General features: G+C 57.3%; 1 protein-coding gene across 4 annotated transcripts; it reads right to left on the bottom strand.

The window, feature by feature from the left end:
- Nucleotides 1-1,083: 1,083 nt before the first annotated feature.
- On the bottom strand, nt 1,084-23,986 carry NUMA1 (nuclear mitotic apparatus protein 1). 4 transcript variants are annotated; one of them, XM_066209171.1, is made up of 25 exons: nt 22,237-23,986; nt 19,005-19,077; nt 18,003-18,091; nt 16,225-16,304; nt 15,422-15,504; nt 15,252-15,332; nt 14,901-14,985; nt 14,381-14,507; nt 12,699-12,853; nt 12,234-12,351; nt 10,682-10,799; nt 10,198-10,338; nt 9,745-9,867; nt 6,611-8,695; nt 5,939-5,980; nt 4,935-5,003; nt 4,722-4,832; nt 4,457-4,641; nt 4,120-4,363; nt 3,091-3,373; nt 2,857-2,993; nt 2,533-2,745; nt 2,072-2,176; nt 1,817-1,984; nt 1,084-1,618 (listed from the first exon to the last, which is right to left on the bottom strand). In XM_066209171.1, the coding sequence occupies exons 2-25, from the start codon at nt 19,044-19,046 to the stop codon at nt 1,583-1,585; spliced, it is 4,920 nt and encodes a 1,639-aa protein (XP_066065268.1). In that variant the 5' UTR covers nt 19,047-19,077; nt 22,237-23,986; the 3' UTR covers nt 1,084-1,582. The 4 variants fall into 4 exon arrangements, with proteins under 4 accessions (XP_066065268.1, XP_066065260.1, XP_066065275.1 ...); XM_066209163.1 differs by lacking the exon at nt 22,237-23,986 and adding an exon at nt 21,245-21,853; XM_066209178.1 differs by lacking the exon at nt 22,237-23,986 and adding an exon at nt 21,245-21,850 and having other exon boundaries at nt 3,106-3,373.
- Between the last annotated feature and the right edge of the window lie 26 nt (nt 23,987-24,012).

Genomic DNA, 24,012 nt, shown 5'->3' with positions numbered 1-24,012 from the left:
AACTGTTCCTTTTGAAGCAGGGAAACAAAAGGTAGTAACTCTTTTGGGTTGGCAGAACGTGGAACAGGATGCCTTCAGCATGTGACCTTTCTGCAGGGCTCCAGCTGCCACCTCAAGGACACCCAGGGTGAAAGGAAGAGCCTGAGCCTGTGGCCCTCGAGAGAGACACGTCAGGAGAAGGACAGGGGACAGGCCAGGGGTGATAGGGAGACAGGTGTCTGCCCCATCTGCTCAGGTGAGTGCCTGGCAGGGGTGTCCTCTGGTGGGCAGGGGACACTGAGCAGCAAATGGGGATAGTGGTGGCAGTTCTGTAGCTGGGACACATCACTCCTGCCGGTGCCCTGGCACTGGAGGGACATCACAGTGTATTCCCAGGCTGCCATGAGAACCATCAGGGAGGGTGTCAGTCCAAACCCCGTATCATCCCAACACCACTGTGAGTCTGTGACAACCACATCACCTTCCCTTTCCACAGGCTGCTTCCTGCTGGATCTGCTCCCCGCAGACGCCTCCCACTGTGGAGAAGACCCCACCACAGTCTGGCCTTTCTTGTCCCCTGATGCCTGGGTGTCCTGCCCCATTTGCCAGCTGCCCTTTGGCCTGGCAGAGGTGGAGCAGCATGCCAGCAGCTTCGGGGAGACATGAGGGTGATGCCCTCTCCCCCCAGTGCCTGCAGCAGGACAGCAGAGCTGGGGACAAACCCTGTGTCACCACCCCTAGGGGCTGAAGCTGCAGTACTCCAGGGGGCAGAGACGCTGCAGCCCCTGGACATTTCTGGCAAGGCTGATGTGAGGATGGAGAAGGCACTTCCACCTCCGTGGCCAGATTTGGTGGGGTTTGAAGCACTGTAATGGCAGGAGTCGCTACTGGAGAAGAATAAGTTAAAAGAGAAAAAAGAAGAAAGATGGGAAATCTGCACTATGACTGCTTGGTGCTACAGCAGGTTCCCTGGGTGAGCATCCTGCCTTGAACTGTGTAGTTCATGGGGATGGTGATAGGACGAGGAGGTCATGCTTTTTCTCCCCTCAAGCCCTGATAAGGGTTCCATGTGGACTGTAGGAGGAGGAAGCCAGGAGCCCCAGAGCAGTTAAAAATACACTTTATTTACAAGTAGAAACATTTCGAAATGCTGCCTCAGCTTCCCAGGGAGGAGCAGGAGTTGGGGGAGGGCAGTTGGGGGAGTCTCACACAGAGGGAGTAATGGTGGTGGCCCTAGGGGTGCTAAGTTTCACCTCTGTCCCTGTAACTGGAGCTGCAGGATATCCCTGGGGAGAGCTCAGCCCCTCCAGCCACAGCCTGGTGCCAGCCCCTGCACTCCTGTGTGTTTCTAGCCCTCAATCCCTGTGCATCCCCTTGCCTTGGGTCCCAGAAGGGTTTAGGGTGACAGTGGGTGCAGGAAGGGCAAGGGGGCCTTGCCATGCCCCGGGCACCCCCACAGTTATCAGTGGGATATGCAAGGCAGTCATGTGGGCGGCCCCACCTGTTCCCCCTCAGTGCTCCTGGGCCCTGGAGAGACAGGGAGAGGTGAGGGGGTGCAGGTGGGGGCTGGGGTAGAGCCAGCAATGTGGGGACTGGGGAAACCTCAGGATTGCTTGTCCTTGCGTGACTGGCGACTGGCCTGGAAAGGACAGAGCGAAGACAGGAGGTTAGGGACCATGAACACAAGCAGGGCCCCATGTTGGGACCTGCTGTTGCCATGGCACCCCAGGGATAGTCCCCCTTTTCCCCACAGCCTGTATGAACCCAAGGCAGGGCTTGGGGGCACTGGGGTGAGCATGAGCTCAGAAGCGTGCCCAGGGGGTCAGGCAGTACCTACCTTACCCCTGGGGGACTCGGCAGTGGCGATGCGGGATGAACGGCGGATGCCGCTGCTGGTGGAGGGTGTGGGAGAGCTCCTCCGCCTGACTGCCCGGCGCAGCAGGCGTCTCCCCAGCTCCCTGGGGGTGTTGAGGATGCTGAACGCCACCGACTGGCGCCTCTGAGCCTGCAGAGGATGGGCAGGGCCATTAGCTCAGGGTGGGACAGGACAGAGGGGTCCCTCCTGCTCCCTCTTTTTCCCTCTGAAGCTTACCTGTGTGGCTGGCTGCTGACTCTCTTGACTGACCTCAGAGCTGCTCTGCTCACTGCGGTCCTGGGTGGTCTGGGGCCGTGGGAAGCAGCTGGTTGGCTTCTTGGACTGGAAAACAGGGGACTGGCTAGTACGGTCACCTGGTGGTCACCCTGCTGGGGGGCTGGCAGCAATGAGGGAACCAAGGGGGTGGGGGGAGGGCATGGGAGCAAGGGTAGCAGTGCCCGGGGAAGGCAGAAGGCTCAGTCCTTCGCCTCTGGAATGGTCTCCTTGCCAACACTGGGAGCCTCATGAGTACTAGACACACCACTGGATACTGGGAACACTGAGCACTGGGATCCAGGATCAGTGGGAACATATGGCACATGGGGATGTTACCCACAGGGCCACAGCAGCTCCCTCAAAACCTGGAACATCTGTTGTTCCCAGTAGGATGCTGCAATGGGGGACTGGGCTGAGCTCACCGGGGGGGTGTCAGGGCCCTGGAGGGTCTCCTCTGAGAGGCGCTTCCTCCGCTGCCGGGTAGTGATGCTGCTGGCCTGTGTGCTGCCCTGGCTGCCTGCGTCGCTGCCGGCGGCGATGATCTGGGAGGGCTGCATGCTGGCACGTCGCAGCGTCTCTTCTGGGTCCCCCATCTTCACGTCCTCATCCGTGATGGTTCCCGAGGAGGTGGAGGGCTGGGGATGGGATGTGGGGATGTCACTGAGGGGCACTGTCTGTTCCCAGACCTCCATCCAAGCCCTAGCTCTGGAGAAGGGGTTGCCTGACCTCCCCCTCCCACCCCATACCATGTTCTCTAGGGGGTAGCTGGTCTTCAGATGGGGGGGGCGGGCCTGGTTCCGCCGCTGCAGCTCTGCAATGCGGTTCCAGTCATCCATCTGCTCTGGCTCATCCTGGCACGTGCCCAGGTTCATGGTGCTCCGGCCTAAATCCAAAGCAAGGAAGGATGAGGGGGGTCCCAGGTAAGACCTGAGTCCCCCAAGCCAGGACAGAAACCCACAGGCAGCAGTCCACGTGCCTACCCTGCCCACACACACCAAGGCTGGAGATGCTGGTCCGCTGCAAGTGCAGGGAGCTACGGGTGACTGGCCGGTACCCAGGGAGGCCCAACAGTCCTGATTTGCTAGAGGTCTTCTCTGGGGAGGAGGTTTCCAGCTTCACAAGAGTATCCTGGGAGGGGAAGCTGGTGAGGGAACGGGTGGAGGCACCCGAGCGCAGACGGCTCTTAGCAGGGGAAGAGGTTCTTGTGGAGTGAGCCAATGGGGTGTTCTTGACGCTGACCAGTTCCTCAGACTGCGCCTGTTTCTGGGAGAGAAAAATCCAGAGAAGAGGGGATCACAGATGGGTTTAGGCTGAAAGGACCTTAAAGCTCATCTCCTTCCACCCCCCCACTTCCCTTGGCAGGGACACCTTCCACTAGACCAAGTTGCTCCAAGCCCCATCCAACCTGGCCTTGAACACTTCCAGGCATGGGGCAGTCACAGCTTCTCTGGGCAACCTGTGCCAGGGCCTTGCCACCCTCAAGGGAAGAATTTCTGCCCAATATCCCATCTAACCCTGCCCTCTGTCAATGGGAAGCCACTCCCCCTTGTCCTGTCTCTCCAGGCCCTTGTAAATAGTCCCTCTTCAGGTCTCTTGGAGCCTCTTCAGACACTGGCAGGGGCTCTAAAGTCTCCCTGGAGCCTTCTCCTCCAGACTGAACACCCTCCTCTCTCTCAGCCTATCTCTAGAGCAGAAGGGCTTCAGCCCTTGGAGAGCTTCTGTGACCTCCTCTGTCCTCTCTCCAGAAGCTCCATGTCATTCTGATGTCGGGGGACCCAGAGCTGGAAGCAGCTCTGCAGGTGGGGTCTCATCAGAGTGGGGCAGAGGGGCAGAATCCCCACCTTGCCCCACTCCCCACTGTGCTGGGGATCAGCCGAGGACATGGCTGGACTTTAGGATGCCAGTGTACATTGACAGGTCATGTTCAGCTTTCCAGTTCCCAGCATGCTGGGTCCCTCTGCAGTGCTGCTCCTGATCCCTGCCTGCCCCAGCAGGGCCCCCCTGCTCACATCTGTCATGGTGATGTTGATGGTAGTGCGGCGCCGGGCTGAGCGTGTCTTGCAGCCGGAGTTGAGCGAGAAGTCACCCGGGAAGTTGGCGCCACTCTCCTGCTGTGACGGCGTCTCACAGAGGATGGGGGTAAAGTAGAGACTCTCCAGGGATGACTTCGTCTGGGGCAGCCGCTGAGACAGCAGTGACTCTTCACTGTCTGATGGCTCCATTGAGACTTCCAACTGAGAGCTGGTAGCCTTCCTGCAGAGACAGGGGACGAGGGTAGCACCAGCAGGCTTCAGGCCATCAGGAACAGTGGATTTTTGGGGTGCTGGCAGCAGATTAATCTGGTACCTGGTGGAGCTGAGCAGCTGTGCCTCATCGAGGCTATCAGTGCTCTGGTCAGCCATACTCTGGCAGGAAGTCTCCTGTCCCTTTACTGTGGCAGTCATCACCTGGAACTTGCTGAGTTCCTGCTTCTCTAATAGCTCCTGGTTCTGCTGCTTCTTGGCATCATAATGACTTTTTGCCTTCTCCATCTAGGACATAAAGCAGAGGAATCCTGTCAAGCTTTCCAGCAGTGTCAGGGACAGTAGGGCCATGCTAGCCCCCAGCACACCTGCCCTTTGTAGTACTCAGCTGCCTGCTCCTTCTGGGTGAGCTGCACCTGCAGCTCTGCCACCTTCTCCTGATGGCTGGCGACCGCTGCCTGCAGCTCCCCTTCGAGTGCCTGTGGGCAGGGAAGAGACTGGCTTAGAGTCAACCCAGGTGAGTCCCCTGGCAGCACCAACAGCTCCAGGGTTCAGCTCCCAGGTTTTTGGTCCCTCTTTACCTTAACTCTCTGCTGCTGGGTCCAGGTGGCCTTCTCATGCTGAGTCAGCTTTTTATTCAGCTCCTCCACCTGGAAGAACGTGGCTTGGTGAGACCAGCTTCAGGCACAAAGCTACAATCTTCCTGTGGAGGAGCACATCCCCTCCTCTCTAGCCAGCTCTAGGGCACGACAAAGAGATTTCCTGCCACAGGGCAACTATTCAGCACCACCCACTGCCAAGGAAGATCCCAGGACATGGCAAGATGACAGTCACCCCATGTTAGTCCTTACAGCAAGACTGGTTGGAACTACCCAAGCATAAGGAGCAGCATGTGCTGGAAGCAAAGCCTATTTTAAGTTCCCAGTGCCCCAGGGCTTGCAACCTGGAGTCCCACAAGTCATCCAGCACTCCTGACACAGGTAGATGGCTGCTGCAAGTTCTGGCCTGGCCAGGCTCTCCCTGCTCCAGGGGATGCTTGAAGAGCCCCCAACCCCCTGGTCATAGCCACAAGGCCTCCGCAGTGTCCTGAGTAGCTCTGGCTGGGACTGGACAGGGAAACTGGGCTTTTCCTGCATTGTTTCCCAAGTGCTAATTCCTACCACATCTGAGATCAATGCTGCTCTAGCCACATCTGGACCATGCTGTCTGAGTGCAGCTGTTCCTACCAGTTGTGCCAAGGGCTGGGCCTCGGTTAAAGGTGGGAGGGGAAGCCACCACAGCACTGACAGTCCACTGATTCCAGAGAATCTCTGGATGCTCCTAGCAGCCACTTGTTGCGTGTGCAGCCATGGGGCATGCGAGAAGCCATGCCAAGTTGCAGGCACCAATGTGAGGGGGCAGGTGGCAGAATGGAACCCCAATTGCTACCCCCTGGAGGTGCAGGTGCCCAGAGACCTGGAACCAAGTGGCCCATGGCTGGGTGCATATTGTGAACAGTTCACAAAAGAGGGTGGCTCCAGTGTGAAGTGACAAATAAGGAGGGCTGTGCACTGTCACTGAGCAGCCAACACCTGGTGTGTGTTACCTGCTTAGTTTGGTCCTTTTGGATTATCTCCAGCTGCTCCACCTCAAGCACAAAAGGTAGAGGTGAGTACACAGCTGGCACACAGGCTGTTTTTCATAGAATCATGGAATCATTTAGGTTGGAAAAGCCCTCTGAGATTGAGTCCAATCATTCCCCCAGCACTGCCAAGACCACCACTAATTCATGCCCTCAGGTGCCACATCCACATGTCTGTTAAATCACTCCACGGATAGGAACTCTACCACTGCTCTGAGCAGACTGTGCCTTGGCTGGACAACCCTTTCAGGGAAGGAATTTCTTCCTAATATCCCACCTAAGCCTCCCCAGGCACAACTTGAAACCATTTCCTATTGTCACGTCATTTGTTAACTGGGAAAACAAGTTACCTGGGAGACCCCCATCTGGCTGCACCCTCTTTTCAGGGAGCTGTTTCACGCTTTCAGGGGAGAGAGGGTCCCCCCCAAGCCTCTTTTTCTCCAGGCTTAGCCCCCCCAACTCTCTCAGCTACTGCTCATCAATGTGACAGTCTCTTTCACACCCAGGAATGTGTCCGACATCCCCAGTCCCTGTGCTGAGCAGGACATGGATTCAGGGGTGTGCAGAAGGCTGAACACCCTTTTTCCAGGAGGGCTTCCCCAGCCACAGTCCTCCTGCTGGGAGCGGAACCTCTACCTGAGTTGTCAATCTCTGCTTCGCTTCCAGGAGTTTCTTCCTCTCTTCCAGGGCTGCTGCTTTGCTGCTCTCATACTCCTTACTCAGGTCCTCCAGCTTCTGTGCTGTCTCCTTAGCCTCCTGCCTGCTGCTGGTCACCAGCTTCTCAGACGCTGCCCGCAGCTGCTCCAGCTCCTGTGTGTGCCGTTCCCTGGCCTGGCCCAGTTCCTTGGCCAGGCTCTTGCTGAGCCCCTGGTTCTCCTTGGCCAGCTGAGCATTGACCTGTTGCAGCCCTGCCAGCTGTGTCCCCACCTCTGCTGCCTCAGCCTGCAGCTGCTGAATGGCTCGGTTCTGTTCCGCCAACTGCTCCCGCAGCAACGGCACCTCAGCCGCCTCCAGCTTGGCCTGTGCTAGCTCGGCTTGCAGTGTGGACATGGCTTTTGCTCTCTGCTCCAGGTCCTGGTGGTGCTGGCTTTCCAGGGAGGCACGCTCAGCCTGAGCGCTGTCCAGCTCCTGCTGCAGGGCAGCCAGGAGCTGCTCCTTCTGTAGGCACTTGTCCTGGCAGACTTTTGCCTCCTGCCGCAGCTCATCCTCCCGCTCACTCTGGCAATGGCGGTCCCTCTTCAGGGCCTCGATGGTCATCCGCTGCTTCTCCATCTCTTCTTGGCACCGCTGCACCTCCACCTTCATCAGTGAGCACCTCTCAGCTGCACGGGAGGCTGCGGTGGCCATCTCTGTCTGCAGCACCCGCAGCCTCTCCTCCAGCTTCTTGCTCTTCTCTGACTCAGCCAGGATCAGGCGTTTCAGCTCCTTGCTCTCCCCTTCCTTCTCTGTCACCTGGCGACGGAGGATGGAGACCTCATGTTCCAGGCTGCTGATGAGGCTGTTCTTCCTCTCCATCTCATGGACACACTGAGACACTTGCTCCTTCCAGCTCTCCTTCTCCTGTACAGCAGAGCGGAGGGATGCCAGCTCCTTCTCTGCAATCCGCAGCTGATCTATGGTGCCTTCCAACTCCTTGGATTTGAGCTTCTCCTGGGAGAGCTGCTGGGAGACTCCCTCCAGTGCTTCAGCAGCTCTCTGGGCATCCGCCTCAAGCTTGGCCACACGCTGGGCTGCCGTTTGCTCTGTCACAGCCATCTTCTCCTGCAGGGAGGAAATCTCAGCCCTCAGCTTCTGCTCCTCGCTCTCCTTTTGCTTTGCCCATGCCTGAGTGCTGGACAGGTCAGCCTGGAGGCCAGCCAGCTGTTCTGCCTGGGCCTCCAGCACAGCCACCTTCTCCTGCTCAGCCTGCAGCTGCTGGCAGGCCCGGCTGTGCTCCTGGCTCAGCGCCTGCATTTCCTCCTTCAGCCGCCTGCACTCTTCATCCTCCCCTTGGGCAGCAGGAGAGGCTCCCATGGGCTGCTCCCGGCTCTCCTCCAGCACCTGGCGTGTGGCCAGCTCCTCACCCTGCTTCGGCAGAGCTGCCTCTCGGTCCTGAATCAGCTGCTGTCTCTCCGCCTCCAGCTCAGCAATCCTGGCCAGGTTGCCCTCCAGGCACTCAGCTGCCCGTCTCTTCTCGTCCTCCAATATACCCTCAGTGTTCCGCAAGGATTCCTCCAGGAAGAGCAGCTGCTCCTGCAGGCAGCTGTTCTCCCGGGCCAGCTTCTCCCTCTCGGCCAGCCTCTGCTGGCTCTCCTTTAGTCTGCCCTCCAGCTCCTGCAGCTGGGCTTTCAGTGCCTCTGCTGCCTCTCCCTGCTGCCGTTGGACACCCAGCTCCAGGATCTGGGCTTCCAGTTTGCCGACTTTGTGGCTCAGTGCAGCCTTCTCCTTGTCCACAGCCTGCAGCTGGCTGCTTAGGGATGCGTTGGCCTGCTGGAGCTGCTGCAGGGCAGAGTCCCTTTCCCGCAGGGTCTGCTCATGCTGGGCACTGAGGGCAGCCAGCTGCTCAGCCTGGCCCTCAGCAGCCTGTGCTTGCAGATCTTGCTTCAGCCTCTCTCGGGCCCGGTGGCTCTCAGAGAGGGAGTTCTGGAGGCTGGTGACAAGGCTGTCCAGCTGCTGCTTCTCCTCCTCCAGCCGCACTCCTTTGGCCGTGAGGCTGGACACCTCCTGCTTCAGCTCCTCCAGCTGGCAAAGAGAAGAGATGGGAGACTGTATTGGGTCTGAGTGATACAGAAAGAGTGCTGCTCAGCAGAAGCCAAAACTACTGGTGTGTTACCAACACCTTTCCAGCTACCAACACAAAGCACAGCACTCTGAAAGCTTCTAAGGGAAAATGAACTCTCAATATTCCCCCTCCCCAGCAAGGGACTGGGAGCGGCCAACATCCTGAGAGCAGACACAATGAGGACAAGTGACCCAAATTAGCCAAAGGGATATTCCACACCATATGATGTCAGCACAAATATAAAACCTAAGGGATGTAAGAAGAATGGTGGATATTGGACATTCACCATTTTAGTGTTTCCCTTCTGGAGCAACCACTCCACATGCTGAAGCCCTGCTTCCCAGGAAGTGTCTAGACATCACTTGCTGATGGGAAGTGGAGATTATTTTTACCCTTTGCTTATGCACACAAACTTTCACTTTTCCTTTTTTGCTTTAGTAAATTGCCTTATCTCAACCCACTAGCACTTTTCCATTCTGATTTTCTCTCCCCTGTCCTGCTGGGAAGGGGAGCGATAGTGGGGCTTGGTGGGTACCTGATGCCCAGCTAACACCAGACTACTACAGGGACAAAACATGCACGCCTAGGTGCTCCTCAAGCTGTAGCCAACATGCTCAGCAGAGCCCCACGTGCTGCATCCCACTGGGAGCTGTCCAGTGCCTGCCTCCTCTCCCATCACACCCCCAGTGCACCTTGCTTTCCCCTCAGCTTTGTGCCACTCTGCTCCCATGGACCAAACGCCTTCTTCTCACCATGCAGGAGATGCTCCCTTCACAAGCAATTCATGCTGTGGGAGGCTGGGGAAGCCATCAGCTCCCTGCAAGCAGTACTTGCAAATTCAGCCCAAAAGGGGCTCTCCCAGAGTGCTCAGCCCTACATCCCCTATCCAGCAGCAGAGAGCAGCAGGCTCTGCCCCACATGGCTTTGCCATGCATCTCCTGCCACTTGCTGCTCTCTCCAACTGCACTAGCTTACCATCCAAGCCCTTGCTGCAGGAGCCCCAAAGTACCTTCAAAATGTCCCCCATGACTTCTCCCTTCTCCTGGGTGCTGCACTCCTCCAGCTTGGCCAGATGCTCCTCCAGCATAGAAATCTTTCCCTGCAGAATCTCGATTTTCTCTTCTGAGCATTTCTGGGGACAGAGATGGGACTGAGCATGGTGCAAGACAGAAGAGTCCATCAACCAAGGAGAGGCACAGTCACCCAGTCAGTACTGGCACCATGCTTTTCCAGCAGCTTTGTCTCTCTCCACTGCCAGGACAGCAGCCTGACCCACCATGGGGAACCCTTCCTAGGAATACGGAGAGGCTTCCCATGGCAGCTGACAGTTCCACAGCTTCTCCCTATGTGCTGGCACAAATGGGCAGCAGGCTCCTGGCTGCTGCACCCTGCTTGCAGTTGGCATGTCCCCAGATGGGGGGGGGGTATGGGGGGCTACCCACCACTCCCCAGGCCCCCTCACCTTATCCTGCAGGGCAGTATGCAGCTCCTTCTCCAGCTGTCGCTGCTTTTCCTGCGACTGTGCCATGGCACTGTTGTGCTCCTCCGAGAGCTCATTCAGGGCTCGCTGCAGCTGGACCATATTGCTGGCAATCTCCCGCAGCTGCCAAGTGAAAATCCATCCAGTCCAGAAGAGAGTCAGAGTGCACTTTTGTGGTCCAGGGCTCTGCCTACTCCCCATTCCCAAGAGCTGCAGCACACATGGGCATCCTGGGTTCTGGGTGCTCACCACATGCAAGCAGCTCCACCCAGTCCCCATTCCCCCACCACAGTTCCTATTTGGATCAGGATCCAGAGCCCGAGGCAGGCTTGGTTGCTGGGTCAAAGAAGGCATTAGCAGAACCATAAACATCCCAGCATCAGGCACTGCCATCAAATCCTCCCTCCTGGGTTCCACCACAACCAACCGGGCTATGGGGACATGGAGAAGGCACTGCACCCCATACCTTGAAGGAAAGATCCCCATTCTCCTCGGAGAGCTGGTTGATTTTTCGGTCCATCTGGGCTTTTTCAGTCTTCAGGTCCTGGCACTGCCTGAAGGCCTCATGCAGGCGCCCCACCAGGCTGTGGGAAAGGAGGTGCTGAAGGAGGGGTGCATGCTGGCGGCTGGCAAGGATATCGCCAGCGATCGGTGCTGCTGGATATTGCCAAGGAAACCAAAGGTTCCAAGGGACCTCCATGCCTTGCTGTGACTCTACCATCAATCCAGTTCTAAAACTGGGTCCCAACAGGCGGCAAAGCAGAGCAGAGCAAAGCAGTGTTTGTGCTTTGCAGAAGCCCAACTGCTCCAAACTGAGAGCAGAGGCAGCTGTGGGACTCCAACCACGCCCCCGCAAAGGGAAGTAAGTGAGGAAAGGACAAAAAAGACACGGCACTTCCAGTGGAGGTTGGGCAGCCTTCCTGAGTAAACAATTGCACAGGGACAGAGGACACAGTGTGACAGGTGATTTCAAGTGTGTGACAAAGCCCAGTACATGGGATCAAAGAAAAGACCGGGAATAGGGGCTGGAGTCAGGAGTTCCAGGACTACCCTGAAAGCTTACCCTTTTCCAGGCCAGGTGAGACCCACACGGACAGCACACCCTTTTCACCTAACAGGAATGGCTGCTCCCATGCAGGGTTTGGGTTAACAGTGGGCTGTTAGAACAGGCTGCATGGTTTGGGGCTGGATCTCTGCCCACTGCAATAAAAATGGGCTGCAGGCCATAACTGCCCTGAGGGCACAGGCAGTGTGATGGTGGCACAGCCGTGTCCTGGGCTGATCCCACAGAGTGGGCAGCAAGGAAGGAGGGGATTCTGCTCCTCTGTGCTGAAACCTCACCTGCACAGCTGCCTCCAGCTCTGGGGACCCCAGTATCACAAGGATGTGGAGCTGCTGGAGCAAGTCCAGAGGAGATGCTCCGAGGGCTGCCGGAGCCACTCTGCTCTGGAGACAGGCTAGGAGAGACCCGGGGGTGTTCAGCCTGGAGTAGACAAGGCTCCAGGGACACCTCAGAGCACCTTCCAGTACCTAAAGGGGCTCCAAGACAGCTGAAGAGAGACTTTGGACAAGAGTCTGGAGCGACAGGACAAGAGGGAATGGCCTCCCTCTGACGGAGGACAGGGTTAGATTGGATATTGGGCAGAAATTCTTCCTTGAGAGGGGTGGTGAGGCCCTGGCACAAGTTGTCTAGAGAAGCTGTGGGTTGCCCCATCATTAGAAGTGCTCGAGGCCAGGTTGGATGTGGCTGGGAGCAACCTGGTCTAGTGGAAGGTGTCCCTGCCCATGGCAGGGTGTTCCAGATAAATGAGCTTTAAGGTCCCTTCCAACCCAGACCCCTTCTTGATTCTGTGCCTGCTGTCTCCTCCCCAGGGCACAGAAGCAGAGGAACAAGAACAAGGTTTGCTTTCTCCCAATTCATGCGCAGCTAGGGAAGAGACAGACAACACAGGGCCTGGGGATGTGGGAGTGACAAGGTCCCACCTAGGAGGAAGGAGTGCATGTTCCTGGAGGATTACCTCTCGTTCTTCTCCCTCAGCTCCTCCATTTCTCTGGGCTCCACCTGGTTCTCAGCTTGCTTCTCATGGAGCTTTGCCAGGCGATCCATCTGCTGCTGCATCGTGGTGATCTGAGCATCTGGGGAAGGGGCAAGAAAGGGCCCGTTACCAACTTTTCCTGTCACCTGAAGCCCCCACAACAGCACTTCTGCACAGAAGCCCTCTACAGCAGAAGATCAAAGAGCCAGGCTACCAGCGCTGCGGCTCAGCATAGGTGTTGCTTCAGTCATGGCTTTTGTTGCCCAGGATGTATAAGGGAACACAAGACGGAAGAAGAAAGCTGGAGTCTCACCTGCAGCCTGGCAGGATGAACCATGCATGAGCAGAGTTGTGGTGGGGTCACAACAGAAAATTCAGAGAAACAAGGGGAGATCTCTGCCCCACAGACCCCTCCCTGCAGCCCAAGACACCCTGCCAGTGACTGACCCTTCTCCATGATGAGCTTCTGATTCTCCACCACCTCCACCTCCAGCTCTTCCCGGTTCTCTCTCTCAAAAGCCAGCTGCTCCTTCAGCCGCCGCAGCTGAAACTGGGGGGTCTGCATGATGTCCCCCATGGGCGAAGACGGAGTGCTGGGCAGGCTGCAGGGAGACACACACACAGAGCTGCATTATCCGGAGCCAGCACAGGCCCCATGCAGCCAGACCCACTCTGCTACCCCCATCTCTGGGGCAGGTTCTCTTGCCTGGCTCCCCAAGGAACTGCTGCCTTAAAAATCTAGGAACAAAACAACACACATACAAGACAACTTCAATAAAGGAGGCAATATAAAAGCTGGTCTTTAATCAGAGGCCTCCAGGGGCAAATATGGAAAAATGTCCTCAGATGCCTCCGACGAAAAACCAGCTTTTATATTGCCTCCTATATTAAATTTGTTTTCTAGGTGTGTAGTTTTGTTCCTACATTTTAAAGGCATCGGTTCCTCCCCCTGCTGGTTCAACCCTCTTCTGAAGACCCTCTTTTGCTAGTCCCTTATGGGAAAGTGTCTTGGGAGGGTGGCACATCCTTGGTTCCCAAAAGATCCTTGATTAGGATAGGGTCTTTGGAATGTGTTTTGTCTTTCTGTCTATCAGGGTAGGAAAAATACTGGAGACAGATAGGAACTATACAAGTATACAGTAACAGTCTAGAGAGCTACGAATATATGAAGAAAATATGAAGAACATAAAAAAGCAAAACCCATTTTGGCATCAGATTCACAGGAATAACTTTGATGCCACATCACTTGAGCAGAAAGGCCATGCTCCTCCTCTTGCCTGTACTAACATCAACCTTTAAGTGCTGGGCAAAATCCACCACCAGCATGCCCAGGTGGCCAAGGGCATCCCCGCTGGTGTCACCCACAGTGTGACCCCACAGGGTTGAAGCAGTGACCGCCCCCCTGTGCTGGGCACTGTGAGGCACCTCCACTCCTGGGTTCAGTCCCGGACCCCTCACAAGAAAGACATGGAGGTGCTGGAGTGTGTCCAGAGAAGGGCAGCAGAGGTGGGGAAGGGTCTGGAGCATGAGTCTGATGAGGAGCAGCGGAGGGAGCTGGGGAGGCTCAGACTGGACAAAAGGAGGCTCAGGTGGCTCCTTCTTAATCTCTACAACTCCTTGAAAGGAGGATAGCGCCAGTTGAGTGTTGGTTTCTTTTCCCAAATAACAAGGGATAGGACAAGAGGAAATGGTCTCAGGTTGTGCCAGGGGACGTTAAGCCTGGATACTGGGAAAATTCCTTCTCTGCAAGGGTTGTCCAGCCACGGCATAGACTACCCATGGCACTGGTGGAGTTCCCATGGTTGAAGAGAAAAAAAAAAAAAGTAGATGCGACACATGGAGACACGATTTAGTGGTGGCCTTGGTGGTGCTGGGGCCTCAGTTGGACTTTGATGTTCTCAGGTGGCTTTTCCAACCTGAATGATTCCATGATTCTAAAAGCAGCTAGAGCCCAAGCTCACCCCCACCATCCATCCCCACATCATGCCTGAGCAATGTGCAGCAGGACAGCACCAAGGCAGAACAAGGCATTCCAGGGACTCAGCGTGCAGCCCAGCTACATCTGCGGGTCCCAACCGCCCTACCCACTCCCCCCTTTCCTCATTTCCCCTGGCAGCCAGGGCACATACCTGGTGCTGGGGAAGGAGGCGATCCTCTGCAGCTCCAGGAAACGCACCTCTCGCTTGTGTGGGAGAGAGAACAGTGGGGAACGCTCTTCAAAGCTGCTGCTGGACACACTGGACAAGGACAGCTCCGCTGGAAATAAAAAGGAAGAAGGCTGGGATCTTTAATATCTAAGAGGCTAAGCAGCTGAAATCTCAGGGGCACAGGAACCACAAATTCCAGTAGGGATGGAACAGCCCAACGGAGGAAGCCAAAACCTGCCCTACATCCCCATCCCTCCGGCGCCACAGTCCTTCCCCAGCAACTCTGCTCCCACAAGACTGTCAGCATCTCACCTGCTCCACCCCTCCAGGGAAAGGCTGTGGTACTGCTGAGTAGGACGAGCCAGCAGCTCTATGGCAGCCCTACTCCTGGAGTTTACAGGGCGCTGTTTTGTAGCTGAGGGCATCTGGGTGATGCAGCTGCCTTCACGGCTGGGCAGCTACAGCAGCACAAATGGGAGGAAAAGTAGGGCCCGGCACGTACCTTTCCTCTGCAGAAATGGCTCCAGAGTCTCATTCAGGCACTCCTCGTTATCCAGGACAAATTTGAGGATGGATGCCAATTCAACCTGTGTTGGAGGAGCTGCAGAGTTAGTGGCTCTGCTGCAGGTCACAGGCAGCACCACAGCAGGCGTGTGGCAGTGGGCAGTGCTGCTGCCCAAACGTGTCGCCACAAGCTTTTGATAGCCCAAAACCCCCAGTGAGCACCACAGTGCCCACTCCACACTGTCTTTCAATGGGGCCCAGGAGGGCAAGTCTCGGAGCACCTTCCCCCAAAGGCACTGCTGTTTCCCCCTGCACCCCAGATCCAGAGGAGGAATCCCAAAGGGATTACCTGGGTCTTGTAGTCAAATTCATTCCAGTCCCCAGGATTCTTGGAACTCATGGAGGTGTGATACAGGAGCAGCACAGCCACCTGCAGCAAGGCAGGAAAACCATCACTAACCCCAGGCCAGTCACAGACAGACTGGTGCTGTCTGGGACTAAAACATGCCATACAGTTACCTTGGCCAGCACCAGCTCCTCTCCATCCAGGAGTTTCTGTGCAGAGACCAGGTTTTCTGCAGCCAATTTGTGCCTGCAGTGCTCTGCAACATGAAGCAGAATTCCCCGTCGTCATACAGGAGCCACTGGGCATGCTGCCTCCCCTGAAGTGACACTCATGGACAGGAGGGCACTGTAATGCATCCCCAGGGAAAAGGGACATGGGGCAGGATGGGCTCCAGAGCTGAGATCCCAGTGTTCAGCCTTGGCCATTAACTCTGACCGACCTTCATTCCCCTCTCTGGAACCTCACCCTAAATCCCAGCCTCCCCACCTTGGCATCTCCCCTCCAACATCAGCACAAACAGAGAGTTCCATCTCTGGAGGGTGGGATATGAGGTGGGATACGCTGTCTTCCCTCCGGGAAAGGCTGAGCAAGAGTGTGAGATACTTCCCATTTACCCTCCCAGGATTTCTGCTTGAGTAAAGGTTTTCCACTGGGATTTGAAGCGCTTGAGTCCAGGTACCCAACTAGGAAAACTGCTCCAAGGCAGCATCACCAGAGCAGCCACTGGCACCCTGCCCTTCACACCCAGGACCTCCTTTGCTCTGAACCCAGCCTCTGGCAAGGATTTCCACCTGCAAGTTTCCCATCAGGAAGCTTTCCCTTCCACAGGCTGCTGTGGGAAAGCTGCTGATGTGGGGTGGGGGAGGGGTCACCCTGATGTGAGGGGGAGGCTGCAGACAGGAGACCAGACTCCCTCAGAGGTCAGGGGCACCGAGTAGGGGCAGTCACTTTCCCCAGCACCAGCGGAGGGTCTTACTCTGCAGGAAACCATGGATGAAGGAGATCCTCTCTGGCAATGGCTGCTCCAGCACAGACTCCCCCTCCTTGGTCCCGTGGCTGGAAGAGGGCAGGGTTTGCGTTAACTCTTTCTAGATGGATTAGACCAACACTGAGTTTTGTGCAGCACGGTTCGCTGAGACAGGGGCTGGCTCTGGAGCACTGTTCTGCCTTCCGCCCGCCACACCAGGGCCAGCAGAGCCAGGGCCAACCACACCCCACGTGGGGGCGGAATCCCTAGGAATCTCCCTGCTGGTGGAGAAGCTGGAGGTGAGCAGGCAACACCTCCCCAGCACTGCTTCCTCCTCTGCCTGCCAGCCCCAGCACCCAGCACAGCACAGGGAGCTGGTGGTGGCCCCACCGGCCAAGAAGCATCACAGAAGCCAGTCCATGCACGGAGCCTCGGGCTTTTCCTGCTGGATTTTGGGGAGGCTGAAGCTTCCTCCTGCACTTATTTACGACTACACTCTTCCTGAGCAGCCACCAGTTCATGGAATATCTTGAGTTGGATGGGACCCACAAGGGTCCCCCAACTGCAGCTCAGAAACTGCATGCCCAAAACCCACACCAATCATGCTTGACCAGCATTGCTTCAGTACTGTCTCTCACTCCCAAGGTGCCAAAAATGGGAACCTGGCCTGGGACAGGAGTTGCCACGAGGATTTGCTCCTCCTCACGGACTCCCTCTGGTGCCACTGGAAACTCCTCAGATCAGTTGGCTGCTGAGGCAGCTGCCCTGCTGCCATCCCACTTTATCAAGCAATGGCCAGGCCTCTTTAGAGAGCACACGCCACCGGGATCCCTACTAATCCCAGCTGGAGCACAGACCCAGGAGATTAACCACGTCTGACTAAATATATCTGTGGTGCAGGCAGCTCCTTCCCACCCACTGCAGGCAGATCCCTGCTCCAGGCAGGCTCTCCTTACCCTGCGCAGGAGGTAATCATAGCAGACAGGCTCCCAGCGAGCCTCCCACCGGAAGGGTTTGAAAGCAATGCATGGAAGTCTCACACCCTCTCACTTCGTCTTGCCAGCTCCTTAACCACCAGGCTTCATTCCACCTCTGATGCCCATTATGGCCTGTAGATTTTAGTTGCCCCTTGCTCCCAGGCAACAAACGCAATTCCTGACGGAGCCGTTCCTCCCATCCCTGCACAGCCACCTCAGGTCCCAGGACGGAGCAAACAGGCTCCATCCTGACCACACTATATGAAGCAGCAGCCTGACATCCCCAGGCAACAGAAGCACTTCATGAGACAGAAACTGTCATTCTTTACACTGCTTTCCAGATACAAGGCTTCCTCAGGTTCCCAAGGCTACCACTCAGGAAAACTTGCCGGGCTGTTGCCTCACCACAGCAGCATCAACAGAAATTAATAATCTGTGCAGCTGCAGGAACGCCTGTGCCACTGGCAGCAGCACTCAGGTCTTTTCTTCAATGCCAGGAGTGAACCCAGATGTTAAGTGCCAGATGTGATAACAAATCTCAAATGACAGGAACCCTGACCACAACATTCCCTGGGCAGCTCTGCGGGGCCCAACAGCTCTGCACACAGACCCCAGCTGTGCAGTGGCACAGAGGAGATGGGAGATCCCAGCACCTCATATGCCAGAGGAGGAATAAATACCCCAAGACCCCCACTCCCACCCTGCCCAAGAAGAAAGCCCCTTAGCTCCTGGGGGCTGTGCAGTGGCTCCAAGAGGCAGCCCAGACCCAGCTGTGTGGTTTCAAATGTGCACACTGCTCCCCATACTCACATTTTGTGGATAATTCTGACAAAGACACTACAGTCCTGGAGCTGAGACAGATCACTGAAGGAATCAGGACAAACCTTTGTGCTGTTCACCTAGAAATGGGGTGGGACAGTCAGAAGGCAGAAGCCAAGACAACACTGTGCTGTGCCACCCACCTGTGCAGGGGAGCGCCTGGTCTGGCTGTGAAAGTAAATCTACCCCTTCCAACCACCCCTTCCAAGGGAACAGATGAACATGAACCCCACAGCTCCACACTGGGAGTCTGGCACAGGTCCCATTTATCATGCTGCTGAAGCCCCTCTTCTCTGGACAGGCTGAGAGACATGGGGGTGTTCAGCCTGGAGAAAAGAAGGCTCCAGGGAGACCTTAGAGCCCCTGCCAGTGCCTAAAGGGGCTCCAAAAGAGCTGGAGAGGGATTTTGGACAAAGGCCCGGAATGACAGGACAAGAGGGAATGGCCTCCCACTGACAGAGGGCAGGGTTAGATGGGATATTGCAAAGAAATCCTTCCCAGTGACCACTGTCCAGTGAAGCTGTGGCTGCCCTATCCCTGGAAGTGTTCAGGGCTAGGCTGGACGTGGTTTGGAGTAACCTGGTCTAGTGGGAGGTCTCCCTGCCCATGGCAGGGCCTTCCAGTTGAATGAGCTTAAAAGTCCCTTCTAAGCCAAACCATTCTATGAGTTTTTCCTTGGACACAGCAGTACTTTGTGAGACAGAGCCAACAGCCCCTTTACAGGACACCTGCTGCCTGCTTCAAGCTCAGCTCCATCTCCCAGGCAGTCTCCATAACCAGACCAAGCCATTCCAGCACTTTGGGTTACTCAGCAGGAAGGGGGAGCAAGGCTTCTCCTGCAAACACCCACCTGCCCAGGAACAGTAGGAACTGGGCTACCCTACAACCTGCCCCAGCCACAACCCCTCCTGTGACAAGTCCCAGCATTGTGCCCGGAAGCTGCCAGTGCTGGCAGCAGCACGTCCCACCTCCAGCAGAGAAGGGGGGACTTACCCAAGCGAGGAGAGCAGCAACTCTTCCAGTGTGAAGAGACATCGTGGCCAGCCTGCCAGGTCACTGCCCAGACCTAAAAACAGCAACAAGGGGGGGAAAGGGGGGGGGGGGGGCAATAAAAAAGGTAAAGTATAGCAATTATGTTACTAAGTGTGTTGCCTGGAAGGCTGACCTGAAACAGAGACTGGACAGAGCTAGAGAATAAAATAGGTATTTATTGAAAGGCCTACAGGATCCACCCTGGGCAGGACAGGAGCCCGACCACGGCTGTACCCCGAGTCCACTACACCACACCAACCACCGCACCCAGTCACAAGGTCTTACATTTTTATCAGTTTTGGTTCATTTGCATATTGGGGTTTAATTGTCCAGTTACAACTTCAGGTTGTGAGGTATCATCCTTCTTGTTCCTCCCCTCAGTCCACCACTGTTTGTTTCCGGGCCTGAGAGTTGTCCTTGGTGCTCAGCAAAAAGGGATTTGTTTTGTCTACCTACCCTGTGAAGAAAGCTTACTGGCACTTAATAGGAGGCTCAAAGCTACATCCCTAGATAACACAGAATCTGCAAATATGAAAGCACTTGCACCCAGCACCAGGCATTTCTGCCCATCAAGGGAGGATGTGTCCCTGCATCTGGCCAGCTGTGCGGGAGCAGCCAGCATCCTTCTGCTTCCCCACAGGCAGAGAGAGTGGAGCAATGCTGAGCAGCAGCCAGGTCCACTCCCACAGGTTAGGATCCTGACAAGGGGGCAGTGGAAAACTGCTGCTCGGGCTCCTCATTATCCTGCTGTGCCTTCTTTCCTCCCTCTCGCCTCCAAACGTCACTAATGTTTCTTGCCTGGCAAGGCAGTGGCCAAGCCATTGAAGCGCTGCCAGCTCCCCTTCCCACAGCTGCTAGTGAAAGAACCACCTGCTGGGGGCACAGGGAGCTCGCCGGGCATCGCTGCATTGGGTGGGAGCAGGAACGAGCTGCCCTGACGGGATCTGGGATCGCTGCCAGGTCCCCTTCACAGCAACCTTTGCCTCCACGCTGGCTGCCCCCACTGCCACCCTGGCAGTCTTCCAAGGGCAGGGACTGCTGGGAGGTAAAAAGTCACCCAGATGACAAGGGGGCTCCTCACCCTGTATTGCACCTGGACACCCGCACAACAACGGGCCAGGAGCCTGGTCAGGATCTGCAGCTGCTCAGCACAGCACAGCACAGCCAACCAGTCATGGTGGCTTCGGAGACTACACAGATCCCAGTGCCATCAGTCCAGCCGGGAAGCATGGCATCCTCAGCACGACAGGTCCTCCCTCCAGTTGGCTAAAACTCAGCTCCCACGGCTGGGTCACTCAGCAACTACTGTCCCTCCACCTGGTAGTACAGCCACCACCTCTCCCTAAAAATCCACCCAAAGGCACGGGGCAAAGCACTCGTGCAGCACGGGATGCAGACCCTCGGAGAGAAAACCGTGTGCCACCAGCGTCGAACTGGGTTTTACCAGAACCAGTCGGCAAACACACTGGTGCCCGGTGTGAGATCTGGACGGCCAGGGCTAACCCGCCCCTGCCGCGGTCACAGCCTGGCTTGTCACTGCTGTCACTGGCCACCCTGAGCATCTGAGACAACGGCCACGACCCTCCGTGAGGTGAGGACGTGCCATTCGTGATGGCAGGCGGGAAGTGGCCGGGGAGTCCGCCAGAGGCCCTGAGCGCCTTCCAGTCTCATCCCCGAAGAGAGCAGCTGCAGGGGGGCCGTGGGCACCGGGCTACGAGTCCCGGAGGTGGCGGCGGCCGCGGCGGCATTGTCCTTCCCCGCCTTCCCCTGCGCCGCTCCGGTCACAACACGGCGTTACGCAAGCCCGCGCTCCGGAGCTCCCGACGTGCCGGGGGGACGCGCCCGCGGGCCCCGGGCTGTCCCAGGCCGGGGGTCCGGCTGCGGGAAGCACCCAGGCTGGGTAAGCGACCCACGGCAGCCCCCGCGCACGGACGGGCCCGCAGCTGGCGCGGGGCGGAGGGGGAGAGAAGCCGCCGACCCGAGCGCCCGGATGTTGGCGAGCCCGACGCGGCCGCCCGCGGCCCCGGGGACCCGAACCTCGGGGGCTCGCGAGGGCGCCGGGCCGGGAGCCCTACGCTGCGGCGGGGCGGCGGAGCTGGGCGAGCTGAGCTTCGCCGCCCCCGCCTCCCTCCCCCTCCTCCGCGCCAGTCCCGTGGAAAACAAAACAAGGAAGAGGCAGAAAGTCTTTGTTGGGGCCTTACCGGGCCCGCGCGGCCGTCGTCGCCGCGCTGGAGTTAATCCGCCATGAGCGCTGGCAAGCCAGAGAGGGCCGGGGAGCCAGCGGCCACGCACAAAAGAAAAGTTGTTGAGCTTCTCTTCGGCGGGGCTGGCAGGCGGCGGTTCCCCTTCCTGGCCCTGGGCCATCCCACGTCACCGCGCCGGGGCCGCGCTCGTTAAAGGCGCACGGCACACAAACCCCCGCCGCCTCGCCACGGGGAGGGGAATCGTCCGACCCTGGACGCGCTCACTGCCGCCACCCTGCCCAGGCAGCACCTGAGTGACGGGGAGCTGGTGCGGCCGGCACAGACCCGCTCCCGGCCCTGGCGCAGCTCAGGAAAAGCCGGGGGCTCAGCAGGGAATGGCTCCCGATGCTACGTCTCCCTCTAGCCTGACCGGAGTCACATCCCGGCTGACCCCTGAAAAACTCCCCCCGATACTCACACAGCCCGCGGCCACGGATTCAACGGGAACCGGACCTACGGGTCGCCAGCTAGGCCAGGGAGGTGCCGGGCGAGGAAGGGACGCTCACCCCTCGCTGCTGTCTGGGAGACCCTCGGAAGTCACCTCCGCAGCCTCTGGGCTGCCTGAAGCCGCTCAGGGCCGCAGGAGGGGGCTGCCCCGAGCACGGCACAAAAAGGGCACAAGGAGGAGATTCTTCCAAACCGGCGCTGGGGGCAGCAGAGGAACCCGCCAGGAACGCGGCGGCTGAATGCCGCTGGCGAAGGCTCCGACTTTGCCAAGCCCCGGGAAACGAAGAACCACGCGCCCGGGACAACGCTCCGGCCCGGGAGCTCCCCGGCCTTAGGGAAGGGGACGCCGCTGAGCTTGGCTCGAGACGGAGGCTGCGCCACAGTCGGGCCCGGCGGCCCGAGGGTTTCGCGCCTCGCCCGCCTGTGACACAGCCGCGCTCTGCGGCCCTGAGCACCCGCCAGGAGAATCACCGGGGCCCGCCCCGCCTCAGCTTTCCACGTACCGTGACCGTGGCTGGGGATCGTGTCCGTCTTCGGCGTCACCGGGGTCGCCGGGGCTCCACTCGTACTGATCTCCCTTTACCAGAGCGAAGCCGCCAGTGCCCGGGCCGCCGCCGCTCTTATTCGAACGGCAGCGCCCGCCCCCGCTGCTGCCCATTGGGCACCGCCGGGCCGGGGGGCGTCAGGCGGGCGGGGTGCGGCACACACGTTGGACTGCAGGGGGCGCGCTCTGCCGGCCACCGGGACACACGCGGGGCCGTGGGCTACTGTGGGACGCCTGCAGTAGTCCAAGCGATGGAAGCCCTCGTGTTGAAGGGTTATAGGGCTGCCTGAGGCCAAGGGGAACACAGGCAGGGGCCTCCCGTGTAGGTACAGCGACACATGGGACCACGGGGGCGTGTGAGAGCGTGGGTCTCAGGCCCCCACTCAGAGGTGAGGACACATGATGGGGGTTATGTCACACGTGGAGAGGGTTGTGTGGGGCCACATGCAGGGCATGGAGTACTGGAAGCCCACAGTGAGTCAGGGGACATGTGGGGGACTCTGGCGGTGTGTCACATGCAGACACCTCACTCTGCCCTGCAGTGCCAGCTAAGCAGCGGTCCTCACTAGCCCCCAAAGCTGTCCTGTCCTACTAGTGAGTGGGGCCTCATCTCCCCTGGGGGGTCCTGAGCCTGTCCCCATGGCCACAGTCCTATTTCATCCTGTAGAGGCCCAGAGAAGTTTAGACATGGACTGGATTGTGGAGGCACGTGCCCCGCTACACCCCAGGCCCCACCAAAACCTGAGAAATGCTTGTTAGGCCTAGGCCTTCACAAACAACACCTGGGCTAAGCCCCTCATGAGCTTATTGGACATAATCTGTTCCAGGGAACTAACAGATGTTTATCAAGCATCTGCTTTTCAATGAACAGACTCGGAAACTTTTTCTTGCCTGAGTAACAACTCAAGTGGAATAGCATTTTTGTCGTTGAACCTTCAACCAACTCAAATTGTGGCAAGGATGGAAAATTACTATGACTAAAGCCCACTTCCTTGCAACCTTCTAGACACCAAAGTGAGACCCTTTGAGCTCTCAATTATAAGGGGCTAATGCATACTGAAGCCCACTCTCTAATGACCCTATAAACTGCAGTCCAGTCTTCCTGAGTATTCTATTCCCAGAACACAAGAGAGCTAATGTGTATGTCTCAAACATAGATAATGGGATGGCTGAGGAGTCAAGCAAGGACTGTTGGTAATAAACAAGAACTGTTGATACCAATACGCCATGAGAAAGAACAAGATGTGGCTGAAGAAGGAGGACAAGGTGAGATAGGGCAGCACTGAAAAACATCCTTGTTGTAGTCCAGCTGATAAGCACAAGACAGTACAGCATAAGCACAGGACTGAGTGGCAGGAAGTGGGCATGGACTATAGGGTGGAACTAAGACCGCTAAAGACCCCAAAACCTCTCTAACCCATTTCCAGGAAGACCTGAAAGAACAGACTGTGCATGATAACTAATTTGCATAGAAAATGAGAAATCCATCTTCAGGATGGGGAAACCCACCCATAAAAAGGTACCCTGCAATTTCCATGCCACCTGTGTAATTTACTAATAAAACTTTCTGATTACTTGCAAACCCTCTGACTTTTGACATTCCTTTCAACCACGAACATTCATGAATCTTAGGTGCTTCCTTCTCCTTCCAAGTGGGTCATCATACATTCCCTGTCCCCTTGTCCTCTTGGCCCTGTGGGACATGATCGAAGAGGTGACAAGGGACAGACAGATG

This window comes from Chamaea fasciata, unplaced genomic scaffold, assembly GCF_029207755.1.
Source record: "Chamaea fasciata isolate MVZ Bird 193981 ecotype frontalis unplaced genomic scaffold, bChaFas1.0.hap1 SCAF_2, whole genome shotgun sequence".
NCBI lineage: Eukaryota > Metazoa > Chordata > Aves > Passeriformes > Sylviidae > Chamaea > Chamaea fasciata.
The sequence above is the reverse complement of the archived record's forward strand: the minus strand, read 5'-3'. Positions and strand labels throughout refer to the sequence as shown.

What these genes read in the sequence shown, in the direction of transcription:
- NUMA1 (XM_066209171.1), bottom strand. Translation starts at nt 19,046, where the DNA reads ATGTCTCTTCACACTGGAAGAGTTGCTGCTCTCCTCGCTTGG. An exon ending in ATGGGGATCTTTCCTTCAAG is followed by an intron (nt 10,339 to 10,681) that starts GTATGGGGTGCA and finishes TTCACTTGGCAG; the next exon opens with CTGCGGGAGATTGCCAGCAA. An exon ending in CAGCTGCTCAGCTCCACCAG is followed by an intron (nt 4,364 to 4,456) that starts GTACCAGATTAA and finishes CTGTCTCTGCAG; the next exon opens with GAAGGCTACCAGCTCTCAGT.